Source organism: Pteronotus mesoamericanus, unplaced genomic scaffold (assembly GCF_021234165.1).
Source record: "Pteronotus mesoamericanus isolate MK-2021 breed Mesoamerican mustached bat unplaced genomic scaffold, CSHL_Meso_final scaffold_21, whole genome shotgun sequence".
Taxonomy (NCBI): domain Eukaryota; kingdom Metazoa; phylum Chordata; class Mammalia; order Chiroptera; family Mormoopidae; genus Pteronotus; species Pteronotus mesoamericanus.
In genome coordinates this window covers 28786061-28802884 of record NW_026555310.1, presented here as the reverse complement: position 1 = coordinate 28802884, position 16824 = coordinate 28786061, and the positions used below count along the sequence as shown (strand labels likewise).

General features: G+C 36.0%; 1 protein-coding gene across 2 annotated transcripts in view; it reads right to left on the bottom strand.

Annotated features, from left to right (window-relative positions):
- Positions 1–16824, bottom strand: part of LRP6 (LDL receptor related protein 6) — a 140824-nt gene that overhangs the window by 76533 nt on the left and 47467 nt on the right. For both annotated transcript variants that reach the window (XR_008530640.1, XM_054591419.1), the window contains exon 3: positions 12358–12555. Coding sequence is in view for 1 of the 2 variants with exons in the window: in XM_054591419.1 (XP_054447394.1) it covers positions 12358–12555 (198 nt within the window). In the remaining variant the exon portion in view is untranslated. The remainder of the gene's footprint in view (positions 1–12357; positions 12556–16824) is intronic.

Sequence of the window (16824 nt, the reverse complement as noted above, 5' to 3'; positions counted from 1 at the left end):
ATTATTTTTATTCTGTGTCTGTCAACACAGGTTAAAAGAGCGTATTTACATCATTGATAACTTGAGTTAGTCAGTTAGTCATATACATGTGCACCTGTATCTGAATTCTATTCTGTTCCACTGAGCTCTATCTATTCTTAGATTTAGTACCTCATTGCTTTAATTATTTCAGCTTTATGATGTCTTGCAATCAAGTGGAAAGCTGTCACACCTTTTTGTAATCTTACAAAATCAATTGAGCTATTCTAATTCTTTTTAAAGTACACCCACAATCATTCCTTTGGGGGTCTTTGTTGAGACTGTGTTGAATCTATACTCTAGTTTAAGAAGAACTGCCATCCTAACAGTATATTGATAATTTTTTTTTCTTAAAGGATAAATATTCCAGTTTTCCCCCTGTTGCAAATGGAGAAAAAGTCTGTATTTTATTCACAAAGCACATCAGAGTCTTGAGAGCGATGTACTTTCTGCAGGAATAGTGTTTAGCAGGCATAATTAATTCATGTTAGGAAATGCATATGAGAGCCTTGAATTATCTGTGCCCAGAAACAACTGATACACTTAAAACTATCTCCCACAGCTTACATGAAGATTGTTAGAACGAGATATACAAATATAGAATAAGTAAGTATATACTATAAATTCCTGTTGTTTTCTAAGGAAGTGGGGCAGAAATGAATCTTTGAAGTTCCTCGTGGAAATTGTATAGTTCATGTGAGTTTTCAATTAAGAAAAAAAAGAAGACTTAGAATCAGCAACTATATCGCTTTTCCCAGAAATGAATGGTAAGACTCTTTTTAACTTTTGTGTTAGATTTCTTTGGAGAATTTAACACATCTAAGATTATGGATATTGTTCCCAAAGGCCAACTGGTGATCAATTAGCTTACCCCTTCCAAGACCAGTCTGTATCCTTAAACTGTATGAATGGCTTTTTGGCATATGCACTGATGTTCATCTCAAAAGGAATTCAAAAAGTGTGGAAGTTTAAGGACAATTCCTTATCCCTGGAAGAGTGGCCAAAAGCTCATGCCTTGTTGATGAATGATTGAAAGCACTATATTCATAAAGAATAGCACAAATTATTATTCTATAATAAATAATACCACTTAAGACACATTTACTAAACACCTAATAAGTGTAGGTACTATGCTCTGCTACATGCTCTTATCAAACACAAAAGTTAAAATGGTGATGTCTAAAGGAAGGCCATTTAAGGGATATAGAGCTTATACCTTCCCTGGTACTCTAATCTATTCTTATTTTAAGGGCAAGATCAGCATCTTGCGTAACAGTAGCTTGATAATTTGTGAATTACCTGTACTAAATTATGCCCTCCAATTTTAAACAAAGACCACCATGAAAAACTAATATGTAATTAACACACACACACACAAAATTCAAACAATACCCAATACAGCACTACTGATTCCATATAAAAAAATTCTTCTCAAATTTAATATGATGAAAGCTTTCCCTTGAAAAGAACTCTTTAAGTTCTCACCTTTCCAATAGTGTCTGCTGGTAACTCATTTTATTCTAGCTGCTGAAGAACATACAGCTAATTCATATTTAAATTGCTATTACAAAATAAAGCAAATACAGATATAACTTAATGAGTTACTAAATGGCAAATCCTGTAACCTTCACCCAGATCAAGAAAGAATTTTGCCAAGAACCTCAGAAGGTCCTTCATGGACCCTGTCCATATCCCTTCCTCTCCACAACAGTAACCATTATTTTGACTTTACAGTAGTCACTACCTTACCTTTCTTGATAGTTTTATTACCCAAGTGTGCATCCACAGAAAAACAGTTTAGTCTTGGCCACCTGTTTCTTCCATTTGCTATGTATTTAAGCCTCTCTCTTTAAGACTCTTTTTTAAGAGCAGTTTTAATTTCACAGCAAAATTGAAGAGAAGGTAGAGAAATTTCCCACACATCCCCAGCCCCTACACATACCGTCTTCACCCTTATCAACATCCCCACCAGACTGGTACTTTTGTTACAACTGAAGAACCTATACTGACCCATCATAATTACCCAAAGTCCATAGATTACCTTAGGTATCACTCTTGGTGCTGTACATTCGTGAATTTAGACAAATGAATAACATATATCCATCATTATAGCATCATAGAGTACTTTCACTGCTCATTCATCCCTCCCTCCACTATCTTTTCATTCTCTTTTAATCTACAGGTTCCCTCATGACTTTTTACAATTGATCTGATGAAGGACCTGGGATATCTGGACCTGTATGTCCAGATCTGCTGATGCATACTTATGGTACACTTCACTATGTCTCTCTGTCCTCTGTTTTACCTGCAAATTTTCTACAAATAGCATGTCTGATCAGTCTTCTGATGATTCTAACTATAACATGTCCTTTTCCTTTAACTGGAATAACTTTCCCATATCTATTATTTCATTAGCTACCCACAGATTCATATAGAAAAGGGTAGATAAATTGCTTGACTCTTTCTTTTTATTATCAAAGTTCAAAGTGATGAACTGGTTCCCTATATCCTCTGAAAGCAACCACTTCCTTTTTAAAATATAATTATAAACTCAAGGGTTTAAACATACTTGATGAGTTTCTATCAATCTCTGCCCAGTGAGAGGCTTCTCAAGTTATTTCTCCAGGCTTTCTGAAATGACCCTTGTAGTCTATAATAGCTTCTTTTGCTGTCTGAGATAACAATGTTCCAGCTCATCTTGTACATTTCTTGCCAGAGACTTAGAATCAGTTATTTCACTTGAAAGGTATGGTTTCTTTTTAGGTGGAATGGTTTTTCAGTATTATAACCTGGGTGCTTTTGCTCCCCTAGGCCTCTTCAGTATAAAAGTATAAACATATATATTTATGTGTATTTCTTTTTGTAACATAAAATACCTAACGAGCTCATGTCAATACTTCCAATAAAAACTCAGAATTACCAGTTTCTTTTACTTAACTTCTGCAGTATCACATCTATATTTCCTTTTTCCCACACCAAGAATCCTGCAGAGGCAAGGGCAACAGAATTAATATACCCGATAATTAGTTACTTCATCCAATATTATAGAGAGTCTCAAAAAAATCAGAATAAATAGTAATACCTATATAGCAATGTGGCTACTATAGAATTTAACAAAATTTTTGCATGTAGTTCTTGTACTTTCGTTTCAACTTTTTATAGTGGTACTTTATCTATGATATTTAAACATTATGTATTATACACTATCAATTTTAACCATACTTTAGTTTTCATACTATAAGAAATTATATGTTTAATGCTCTTCACCAAGACTTATTATGATAGCTCACTCATCATTTTGGGTGTCTAAAGCTCAGTCACTAATACATTTTCTGGACTGAGTCAAGGAGACAGTATTTTTTGACTTGTTATATGTTGATAATGTTGTCTATTGCTTCGTATCAGAAAATCAGTTTTGCTGAATAAAAATCATTGGCTTACATTTTACTTGCAGTACCATAAAAACACTAACTCCATTTCTGTGAGAAAGTCTGAAACTAATCTAATTTCCTTTTGAAGTCATTTACCTTATTCTTAGAGGCCTCAAGATTTATTTTCTTTTTCTACAGAGTAATTTTAGTGGAATATATGGTAATTTTGGTGGTTATTCCTCTGGCTTATATTCTTAGGCACACAGTGTTCCCTTTCTATCTGTAGTTTTCAAATCTTTTAAGAGACTTTCTGTGAATTACAGTTTTTCATATTTGTTCTGTTCCCCTTCTTTGGTTATCTTCCTAAAAACCTTTTATCTGTGCTGTTTCTTGTTTGCCCATCTTCAATATTTGTGACTCATAAATCATTTTTATATTTTCACATTCTTTTTGGTCTTAGAATTTTTCTTCCCTTTCAATTTCTATTTTAAAGATCATTTCTGTTTATTCCCTTTTGTGGTCCTTCTGGTTTAGCTATCCTCTCTGAAATGATCTGTCTCTTATTTATACTTCCCAAGATTCTGTCATCTCATTTCTGAGCTTTCTAATTTTAATTTACATTGGCTTTTGACAAGTAACATTGATGTCTCAGTTACTGACAGTGCATTTTAAAATCGAGGTTTGATCTGTTCTCTGACCATATCTTATTAGGGAGTTTCCTATTAAGGCATTATTCTACTCATCCTTGGTTTTTTTTTTTCTTCAGCTTTACTGATGTATAATTCATAAATAAAACTAAAAGACACTGAGGTGTATATAGTGATAATATATACATACAAAATGCAAAAGGATCCCCCCATGTAGTTAAACATCACATCTCACAAATTTTTGTTTTTCGCTTTTTTCTTTTTCATTTTCATTTTTTTTAAACCTCACTGAGGACATGCCTATTGATTTGAGAGCAGGGAAAGGGAGGGAGAAAGACGGGGAGAGAAACAATGATTGGCTGCCTTTTGTGCACGTCCCCACTAGGAACTGAACCCGCAACCTTGGCTTGTGCCCTGAGTGGTAATCAAACTTGCGACATTACAGTTTACAGAAGATGCTCCAACCAACTGAGCCAAACCAACTAGCAGGGGTATCCACCCTTTTGGTGTCTCTGGGCCACACTGAAAGCAGAAGAGTTGTCTTGGGCCACACATTACACTGCAACATATGATTACAAAAAAAATCTCATAATGTTTTAAGTAAATTTAAGGTATTGTGTTGGGCTGCATTCATAACATGTTGGGATGCATGCGACCTGTGGGCCGCAGACTGGACATCCCTGGTAAGGCTTTTGGGGGGCTGGGAGTTGGTGAAAACACTTAAGTTCGACTCTCTTAACAAACGTGAATTATATAACGCAGTTGTCAACTACAGTCACAATGTTATACACAGGTACGCAAAAGTAAGTTAATAATAAATAATACAATAATTAGTAAAACTGCATACTCACAACTGTAAACCTATTTTTCCCACCTCTGCTTATTAAATACTCAGACCTTTTTAATCTTATAGCTAAAAGTTTAAACGCTTTTCTCAATCTCTATTTCCCCCATGACCTAGCCCTTGACAACCAATTTCATTCTCTTTGTTTTTATGAGTTTGACCTTTATTGTCCTGTTAGGATTCCACATATGCTTGATACTATTTAGTATATGTCTTTCTCTATCTGACTCTTTTCAATGACCATAATTCATGTCACAGAAGGATGTCCTTCTTTCTTATGGCTGAAAAATATTCCATATCTTTATCCATTCATCCACTGACAGACACGTAGGTTGTTTCTATGTAGTACTGACTATTGTGAATAATGCTACTATGAACATGAGAGAGCAGATATTTCCTCAAGACTCTGTTCTCACTTCCTTTGGATATATACCCAGAAGGGGGATTGTTTTTACTATTTTGTGGAGCCTCCATACTGTTTTATATACTGGATATACTAATACAAAATCCCACCAACAGGGCAAAAGGTTCTCCTTTTCACCACGTCCTCACCAATTTATCTCTTGTCTTTTTGATGGTAGAAGTTCTAACAGAACTGAGATAACTCACTGTGGTATTGATTTGTATTTCCATGAGATTAGTGATAGAAAGCACCTTTTCACTTATTCGTTTGCTGAATGTAAGTTTTTCTTAAAAAAACAAAAACAGAAACAAAAAAACGAAAGTCTACTCAGTTCCTCTGACCATTTTTTAATGACATAGTATGTATATTTTACTATTGAGTTGTATGAATTCTTTATATATTTTGGATATTAGCACGCTATCAAACATATAATTTACAAATATTTTCTCCCACTCCAAAGGATGCCTTTTCATTTTGTTGGTTTCCTTTGCTGAGCTAAAGCTTTTTATTTTGATGTAGTCTCACTTGTTTACTTTTGCTTTTACTGCCTTGCTTTTGGTGTCAAATCCAAAAAAACCATTGCCAATACAGGTATCAAGAAGCTTTTTTCCCGATGTTTTCTTCTAGGAGTTGCAGGGTCTCAGGTCTAAAATCTAAGTATTCAACCCACTTAAATGTTGATTTTTATGTGTGTATGGTATCAGATATCAGTCCAGTTTCGTTCTTTTGCATGTGGCTGTCCAATTTTCTAAATATCATTTATTGAAGATACTACCCTTTCCTCAAGCTATATTCTTGGCTTATTTTTGTATATTAATTGATCACATAGGCACGGGTTTATTTCTAGGCTCTCTATTGTTTCATTTGTCTGTGTGTCTGTTTTTATGTCAATACCATACTGTTTTGATTATAACAGCTTTGGAATATAGTTAGAAATTAAGTAGCATGGGGACTCCAGCTTTGATCTTCTTTATCAAGATTGCTTTGACTGTGCAGGGTACTTCATGGTTCCACACAAATTTTAGGACTGTTTGTTGTATTGCTATGAAAAATACCATTGGAATTTTAATAGGTTTCTGTTTTTGATTACCACGAGGCTTACAAAAAGATTCAATCTCAGCATGGTTCAGCTCAAACACAACAGTCAGATTCACCCATCTCTCAGGTTTTACCTGAAAGAAGTCTATTTGCATCCTTTAAAAGCTGCTAATGGTCAGGCTTCTAGTTTAGCAGATGTCTAGAAGGTGATTTGTAATCCTTCCTGGAGACCAAGGAAGCCAGCAGACACAACCTCCATTCTTTACCTCTAGCTCACTCTAAACCTCTAATACCTCCATAGATTCAGCTTGTACACACAGCCAGTGCCCTAGCTTTTGTCAATCCCACTCCAGGGATGGGTCCCTGGATAACCTGCCTCTGAAAGCCAACAAGGCTTACATCCACAAGTCCCACAGGACTATAGCAAGTAATTAAGCAGTTCATAATATGTACAAGAGCAAATGCCTCTGAAGGTTGAACACAGAGGAAGCAGGTAAAAAGCCCACCTTCAAACTTCTCCCTGGAAGGGCCTTAACTATGTATTTTCCCAGATGCTGCCCGGGAGTCCAGCTTCTACTCAGCCTTCATCTAGATGCTGGCTGCATTCCTCCACTTTGAAGTATATGACAAATACTGGCACAACCTCAACTACTGGGAGACAGCCACTAAGAACAAATAACGCAGTTTAGACAATCACAAAAGTTTGCAAGACAACCAGTTGCTCAGGCCAGGCTGATTGGTTAGGTTCACCTCCTACACAAGATCACTCCATCAAGACTGGGAGTGGTGGCTATTTTACTTAATGCGCAGAAATCAACACAATGAGTCAAGGAAAATGATGAAATAAGGGAATTATGTTCCAAACAAAAAGAAGAGATAAAACTCCAGAAACAGATCTTAATGAAACGGAGATACATGATTTACTTGATAAAGTGTTCAAAGTTAACAGTCATAAAGATGCTCACTGAGGTCACAAGAACAATACATGAACAAAGTGAAAATTTCAACAGAGACAAAAAAAAGAAAAAGAAAGTACCATACAGAAAGATCACAGAGCTGAAGAATACAATAACTGAACTGAAATTTTAACAGAAAGGTACAAAAGCACACCATATCAAACAGGAGGAAGGATCAGCAAACTCAAAGACAAGGCAGGGAATGTTATCCAATCAGAGAGGTAAAAAAAAATAAAAGTGAAGACAGCTCGAAGGCTTTATGGGACACCATAAAGTGGACTATATATAGCCTGCATGATAAAGGTCCCAGAGAGAGAATACAGAGAAGAGAGAAAGGGGCAGAAAGATTACTGGAAGAAAACAGCTAAAAAGTTCCCTAACCTGTGGGGAAAAATAGATATCCAGAATCTACACCAAGGCATATTATCATATGACAAAAATTAAAGAAGAGAATCTTTAAATCAGCAAGAGAAAAACAACGTATTTCACACAAAGGAGCTCACACAAAATTATCGGCAGATTTTTTAGCAAAGAAGTGCTAGAAGAAAAAAAACTGCCAAACAAGAATACAGTAAGTTCTTACTTAAAACATCATTGATAGGTTCTGCAACTTTAAGTGAAATGATGTGTAATGAAAACAATTTTACCATAGGCTAATTGATATAAACAGTAGTTAGGCCCTGGCTCGTGTGGCTCAGTGGACTGAGCACCAGCCTGCAAACTAAAAGGTCTCTGGTTCGATTCCTAGTCAGGGTACATGCCTGGACTGCAGGCCAGGTCCCCAGCTGGAGATGTGCAAGAGGCAGCCAATCAATGTTTCTCTCATACAATGATGTTTTTCTCCCTCTCTTTCTCCGGCCCTTCCCCTCTCTCTAAAAATACATTTAAAATCTTTTAAAAAAACACAACAAAAAAACAAGAGTTAAGTTCCTATGGCATCTCATCAACATTATAATGAAACCAATTGACTGAAACGTTATTCAAGGACTTGCTGTACTCTATCCAGAAAATGTGTCTTTCAGAATGCAAGAAAAGATAGTTTGTCAGACAAGCAAAAGCTGAAGGAGTTCATCACCATTAACTGTACTGGCCTTAGAAAAAACATTAAAGGAACTTCTTCAAGCTGAAACAAACAAACGCTAATATTAGTAACAGAAAAACATATCTTTAGCCCACTGTATGTGCTGCTTCTTTTGTCGAGTATTATTTGAGTATAAAGGTGTGGGTTTATTACTAGGCTCTCTCTATTCAATTCCATTGGTCTGTGTATTTTTATGCTAGTGCCATGCTGCTTTGATTACTATGGCCTTATAATATAGTTTGATATTAGGTAGTGTGATTCTTCTAACTTTGTTCTTTTTTTCTCAGGATCAGTATTGCTTTGCAGGTTCCATATAAATTTTTGAAATTTGTTCTACTTCTGTGAAATATGTCACTGGAATCTTGATAGGAACTGTGTTGAATCTCTAGTTTGCTTTGGGTAGCATGGACATGGGCTCAAGGTAGTTTATTCAATAAATGGTATTGGGAAAACTGGACAGATACATGCAGAAAAATAAAACTAGACCACCTTCTTACACCACACACAAGACTAAATTCAACATGTATTACTTCTTACAGCACACACAAGACTAAATTCAACATGTATTAAAAGACTTAAATGTTATACCCCCAAAACCATATAAATCCTAGAAGAAAACAGGCAGTAAAATCTTGGATACTGTGTTGCTGGTAGCAATATTTTATCTGATCTGTCTCCCCCGGCAAGGGAAACAAAAGAAAAACAAATGGGACTACATCAAACTAAAACAGTTTTTGCACAGCAAAGGAAACCATCTACAAAAGAAAAAGACAACCCACAGAATGGGAGAAGATATTCGCTGATATACTGGATAAAGGGTTAATATCCAAAATTTATAAAGAACTTACAAAACTCAACACGAAAATAAAAAACAACCCAATTAAAAAATGGGCAAGGATATGAATAGTCACTTCTGTGAAGAGGACATACAGATGGCCCATAAACATATGAACATCACTTAAAACCACAATGAGTTATCACCTCACACCTGTCAGAATGGCTATCATCAATAAATCAACAAACAACGAGTGCTGGTAAGAATGTGGAGAAAGGGGAACTCTTGCACTGTGGGTGGGAATACAGATTGGTACAGCCACTGTGAAAAGCAGTATGGAGAAAACTCAAAAAATAAAAAATGGATCTGCCTTTTGACCTAGCGATATCCTATCTGGGGATATATCCAAAGAAACCCAAAACACTAATTCAAAAGAACATAAGCACCACTATGTTTATTTCAGTGTTATTTACATTTGCCAAGATATGGAAGTAGTCCGTGTCCATGAGTAGATGAGTAGATAAAACAACTATGGGACATTTACACAATGGACTACTACTTGGTCATAAAAAGGGAGAAAATTTCATCCTTTGTGACAGCATGGATGGATCTGGAGAACATTATACTAAGTGAAATAAGCCAGTCAGAGAAAGACAAGTACAATACCGTATGATTTCACTATATGTGAAATCTAATGAACAAACTGAACTAACAAGCAAAACAGAGACAGGTTCATAAACAGAGAGCAGGGTAACAGTTACGGGGTGGGGGATGGGAGTTAGGGGGTGGAGGGATTAAGCAAAAAGGAAAAAGGACTCATGGACAACAGTGTGGTGTTTTCTCAGGGCAGGGGTTGGTATAAGGGGGATAAATGGTCCTGGAAGAAAAATACAATTAAAAAAATTTAAAAAGAAAATGTGAAAGTTTAAATCTCACTGGTAAAGAAAAATACATGGTTAAATTCAGAACACTCTTTAATGTTGTAATAGTGGTGGGTAAATCACTTATAAATTTAGTATTTATAAATGTTAAAAGAAGAAAGTAGTAAAAATAACTACAAGGTTAAAGACAAAGTAGTAAAAATAACTGCAATGTGTTAATATACAAGGAAAAAAATGTAAACTGTGACATCAGAAACATTAACATGGGGGGGAGAATTAAATGTAGAGCTTACGTAGACATTCAAAGTTAAGTTGTTATTAACTTAAAATGCTACTCTAAATAAGATGTTCTTTATAACTTTAAATGGGATTTTACCTTGATACTTGTTTCTCATGTTTATGTAAAATTAGTTTTACTGAACTTTTATAAGAAAGGTTCAAGGTAGTTTTCTAACTTTACAGAATTCAGTCGTCCGTTGTTTTCTTGTAATATTAAAAACTATGGTAGCTTCCTTTCTAAGATTTCCCAGATGTTCTTCTGTCCGTATTTATCTGAACCTTCTCTTTCCTTCCCCTTAATTTTCCCTAGTCTTCTCAATTTTCATGATACCATTCTATTCAATTTTGTTTCTAGTCAGTGGGGTACACTCCTGGAAGAGAATTCTAGCAGGCCATTTCAAACTGCCCTATCCTTTTCTGTCTTTTCCATGGACACACTGTACTTGCCCGATATTGGAGTGGTCAACCCCCGCCCTCTCATTTCAGGGGCTGCTCTTACTATACTAGACAGTAAGTAGCTGAGGTTATGGTGGAGGTCTCCTGCATTTAAGTTCAATGAAACACCTCATATATTTTTTACCTCATTCTCTCTCATTCTTTCTCCCCCTCCCTCCCTCTCTATCCTTACTCTTGCACAAATAGTAACACTATGGAGGTCCTGTAACTGTTAGTGGTCTGCCCTTACTTGCTTTTTTTTCTGGATGCCTGAGACTAGTTTTACAGCATGTTTTTAGATTTGCTATGTAGTTTCACTGTTTCTGTGTGGGTGTCCCACGGGAGTAAAGAAAATTATGGCATGGCCATATTCAATTCCTAGTGTCCCTCTCAAAGCCAAATTTGAAGTTCAAACACAACAATTATGTTTTTATGTTTATCACATACTTATTACTTTTTTGATATTTATTTCTAATTATTTTTCAACTACCTTGGTGTAAGTCATTTCATTCATTTTTGAAACAAGGCTCCAAATACACTATTCCATTACTACAAAAAGTTTATTTTAATAAACTCTTTAAATCTTTCCTGGTTTTCAATACTTTTAAAATGCTTCCTGATTCATCACTCGGATAACTTACCAATGCTTACCCTTTGAAAAATTCCTTCGACTCTACCTAAGGCTCCCTAGGTTCCTGTTGGAGTCTTAGAATAAGACCACTAGAAATCCAAATAATCACTCAAACACAAGAACATATATAGTGTCTTTAAAAGTCTGAAATTGATCTGAGCAGAAATTCCATGTTTATGTAATATTAACTGTCTTCCTTGAATAATGGGGTGTACATGCAGTAGTATACATGCAGTAGGTTTTGTCCTAGTCCAAGAACTGGCAAACTACAGCCCACTGGCTCACTATCTATGTTATAAATAAAGTTTTACTGGAACACAGCCATGCCCATTCTCTTATGTATTATCTGTAACTGCCTTCACACCACAATAGCAGAGGTAAGTAGTTGCAAAACAGGTCATAAATGACCCACAAAGCCTAAAACATTTACTATTTGGCCCTTTACAGAAAAAGTTTGCCAACCACCGCCTAACCTAGAAATTTACCAAGTAAGTTTCCATACACAGTAACTAGGGACCCTATGGATAATTCTGAGCAGGACGACTCTTTGTTGTATTGGGTGTCCAGCATACTGCAGAATGTTAGCATCCCTGACCCCCAAGAAACTAAAACACTAGTAGTACTCCCAGTCCTCATGCTAAAGAAAATTCCCCACACATTTCCAAATGTTCTTGGAGAGAGCAGCAGTCCTATCTCTGGTTGAGAACACTAGAGAAGTAAATTAGCTCAGAGTAAAGAAAAAGAAAATATGGTTCATAAATTCTAAATGCTACCAACATACATGACAGATATAGTTACCTTTTTTTAAAGAAATTTTTATTGTTTTTCAATTACATATTTACCTTTTAAAAGCAAACTGAAAGTGAGTTCTCATTTGACACTTAGCAAGAAATACAGTAATTTCTTCTTTAAAATATTAGGCTTTATAATTTGATTACTATCTCAAGACACATGGTATTTACTTAAAATTTAAAAATAAATCTATGAAGTAATCTTACCGATTTGTTCCATCCAGATTCGATTTATGGATAAAATTAAGTTTTGCATCTGCCCAATAAAGTTTCCGTTCCTCATAATCCAAAGTCAGTCCATTTGGCCAGTAAATTTCAGTGTTTATTATAATGAAGCGACTTGAACCATCCATTCCAGCACGTTCTATCTTTGGTACTTCTCCCCAATCTGTCCAGTATATGAATCTAAAAATCACATAAGCAAAAAAATTCATGATATAAGCAGTTTAACAGCAAACTATCAATATTTCATAATTATCACTATTATATGAAGAAAACTGAGGAACACTAGAATTAAAACACTGAAAATTATCAAAATTTTAATAATCTACTTGGTAATAACTGAGACAAGGATCATACAGGATGCAAAAAACATTTAATCAAAGTTTACTGGAAAAAGGATATTTACACTATCTCAATGTATCTCCCCATAGAGTACTTATTAATGACAAAGGGGAAATGGTAACTTTAGAGAAAATAAGCTTGGTGGACACCACCTTTACCACATCATTTATGTTAACATTGTTAATAATGGAATAAACTGGCATGATATAAGTAATGCGCAGAAAGGACATTCCATCTTTTATATAGATCTCTTAAACAATATTCCTGCCAAAAAATGCAAAACCTGAGTGAGTTTATGAAGAAAACAGCACCAAACTGAAGAACATTCTGCAAAACAGCTGGCCTTTGAAAATATCAATGTCCTGAAAGTCAAAGAACTTCCACTGGAGGAGATTAGAGGAAAATAAAGAAACACAGCAACTACATTAAGTGCATGATTCCAGACTAATCAGCTGAGAAAAGTGCCACAACGATACTATTGGGAAACCTATCAGAATTTGATGGATGTTGAAATATATAATAGAGATGTACTAAAGTTAATTTCCCAAATATGATCACTGCACTATGGTTAAGGTATACAGAATTTCATTGTGCTATTTTGCCTTCTACAGATTTGAGTTTTTACAAAATTAGAAAGAATGGAAATCTTAACAGTTTCATTCTAGAGGGTGGGAAATTTTTTTTCTTGATTTAAAAATAAACTCAATATGTTATATTAAAAGCATTTTTTTAAGTTATATAAGGTGCGATAAACTAGATATGAGGTATTCAATAAATGTGCTTAAAACACAACTGAAACTCAGGTATAGCTTTTACTCAAAAAAATTGGTGGAATGGTGATATTGGAATGATACTACTTATGCATATTGATATTTCATATAAAGTGCTTCCCTACTCAAATGAAGGGAAGAGGATATCAGGTGGGGAAAAAATATACTTTCTAGTTATAAGGTATTGTGTTAACTAACAGTCTTCCACACATTATCCTACTTAAGCCTTACAGCAACGTTATGAAATACTATCCCCATCACCACTATTTCAGATGAAAAAACTTAGAAAAGTTAACACATTGCTCAAAGCCACACAGCTAATAAATGCAGAACGGAAATTCAAACCTGTATTCCTCAGATTTCAACACTTACGCCACAGGTCAGACCTTGATTTGTAAAGAATGAAAGGGAAAGTGCTCCCTAAATTAAGGACAATGATCGGATAATGTCCAGAATGAGGGAAGGAGGATGATTAGACTTGTGTGTGATAAAACTATGTAAGAAGGCAATTTCAGACCATGTTAGAATTTGTTTATTCTTAGAGCAATATAAAGGTACTGGAAGCCTTTTAAAACTGGAGGTGAAATGACGCGCTTGGGGTGAGGGTGGGGAGGCTGGCTGCAGTGTGAAGAAAGGCTAGAAGAAATGAAGAATAATAGAAAGGCCTGAGCTCCCAAAACGGATCTGTGAAGGAGCTCAGCAAATCATCTCTCCTAAAACCAATTAAAAAAACAGGAAAAGATTATCAAATATTACTAAAGTCTCTGAAAATTGATCAAAGGATACACAACAAAATGAGAAGCATTTATTAAAAAAAATCTACCCAATCCCAGTAAGAAATGCGGTATTTCAGCTAGAGGTTACTAGCTTCACCGTTCACAGCACTACTGGGTTTGTGGCACAGAAGTTTTACCCAGAGCAGACACGGCAGGCCATAAAGGCTGGCAGCTAACTGGCCCTGAAAGAGGGGGCTGACTTTATTTGAAGCACTTGATGAAAAAATCTGTGCCTAGAAATACTGTCAAAAACAAGAGTGCCCTCTCAGTGGCAAACAATCTCAGCAACACTGGTTGGGGAAGGCAACAAAATGGTCCACCAGGCAGAAATTTAATAGGGACAGCCTGGGAAAAAAGACAACTAAAGAGGGCCCTCCAAGGTCAGGAAGGCTGCTCCTGCTCAAGAGACAACAGAGAGAACCCTTGAAAATTAGTCTCTGGCTGAATGTGGGACAAACTTTAAACTTTCTAAAATTTGATGGTATTCCCCAAACCACAAACAGATTAAAAAAAAATGATGAAACACTGGCTCAAGACATTTAGGTAATCAACCATTATTGTGCCACTAAAATACAGTGATCCAGGGGCAACCCCTAGAAAGCCAGGAATAAAAAAAAATTTTAAAGAAAAAAGTAGTAGCCTTCCAGAAAGAGAATTTCCTTCACGTATTTTCTTTTGACAGTCCAAACTGTAGCCTTCTCTTTTCTAGCAGTCTCTAGACTACCTTATTTGTTTTGTTTTTTGCTGTCCTTCACGAGGTCTAAAATTTTAGAGCAGAAAAAAAAAGTTGAGCAGTAACTTCAGAAGCAGACACTAAGAGGGAAACACATTCAAAAGAATGAAGCAAGTCATTAAACAAACAAAAAAATAGTAAAGCAACAAGCCAGGGAGGGCTCAGAATCCATACATGTTATAAGGAGATCAATTACCTATCTGATATATTACAGGAATTCCCAAATTGTTTTCTAAGAAGAATCTTGCCCTTGAGAAATCTCTCAGTTCACTTCTCCTGCTCACCTTATCTACTTTTACTGAACTGCACTCTGCCCTGATGCTGCAGGGACAAATGCCAAAAATATTTGTCACTGTGGATATTATAAGGGTCCTGTTCAATACATTATATAGCAGCTTCTCTATGAAGACTAACGGGGTAGAAATTGGTTTCATTATCAGGAGTAAAAATGACTTCTCAGCAAATGGCATTTACCTAAGGAACATTATTAGCTCTTATCACTGGTATGCTTTAGATTGGCTTAGATTATTCCTAGGACTCATTCCAGTTACAAAATTTGTATTTCTATTAACTGTCTCTTTTTTTATATTTGCCATTATACCTCATTCTATCTTTCAACATAAGAAAGGGGAAAAAATGCCAACATTCAAATCGTGGCAAAGAAACCCACAAGTCCTATGGCCATTCATTCACAAAGTGTCATGTATATTTGGCATTTTAGGGTGGTGTGTTGCAGCCTGACAAGGGGTTCACTCGAGATTCAGGCAGACAGAAGAAAAATCACAGAGCCATGGGGATGCTTGACATGTCTTTATTCAAAGGTGCGTGATCCACACATGTTGCAAGCTGCATGTCACACCATGTGTTTCTGCATGTCACCCATCCCCCTACATAACCCATCACGTAGCCCCTAACTCCCTTATATACTGAAAACAAAGCCAGCAGAAAGCCAAAACAGTTGTACAACACAGCAACATTCTGCACAGGCAAGCCCACTCAAGGCTACGGGAGTACTTATCTGGCCCAGTCTCAAGGCTTTGAGAACACCACTTACCTTAGTTCCCCGGACATTTGGGTGAGGAAGCCAGACTGCCTCCGTTTACCCTACAGGTGGCTATTTAGCATCTAAACTACCTTCCTATGTTTGAAGAACCCTCTACTTTATAAGACAGAAACAGTTTCCACCTGTAGGAAGGTAGATGGAAATGATGTTTTCAGATAAAGAAATTGAAAACATCAGGTATTTACCTTCAAAACCTCCAATGCTATTGGGACAAGGGCATTAAGATCTGGGTTTTCCTCTCTGATAAACCAAGAAAAGGAGCTGGAGGTGGAAGAAAAGGAAGCAGAGGTGGCAAGAGCAGCAACAAGGACCACAAGCAACCATTCTGGTGAGGTTGGGGGCAATAGCAATGGCTAAGTAAATCCAGTTTGAATTAGTTCATCCTTCTTTAACCCACCCAGTTTTACAAGAAAGCACTGGCAGCAGTTTTAGGAGTATCTGCTGCCTCAAGTCACTGAGAGAGTACAAATAGTGGTGAACATACCACCTAACAGTGGTGCCTTCACCCTCCCAGGTCTGCAGTATGATTTGGAGTACTGTCCCTGGCTACAGATTCCAAGCCTGGTTCTTCTATCATTTAGGAAATTCTATGAGTAACCCAGTATCTGCTTTAAAAATACTTAGTTTAAATTTAAGGGATTTCTACTGCTTAAAACTATGAACACTAACACACATTTAAGATCCAAATAGCATCCCAAAGCATTACTTTAAAAGTTTAAACAAAGTCACTTCAACTCTTTGCCAACAATGCCTTATATCATAGAACTC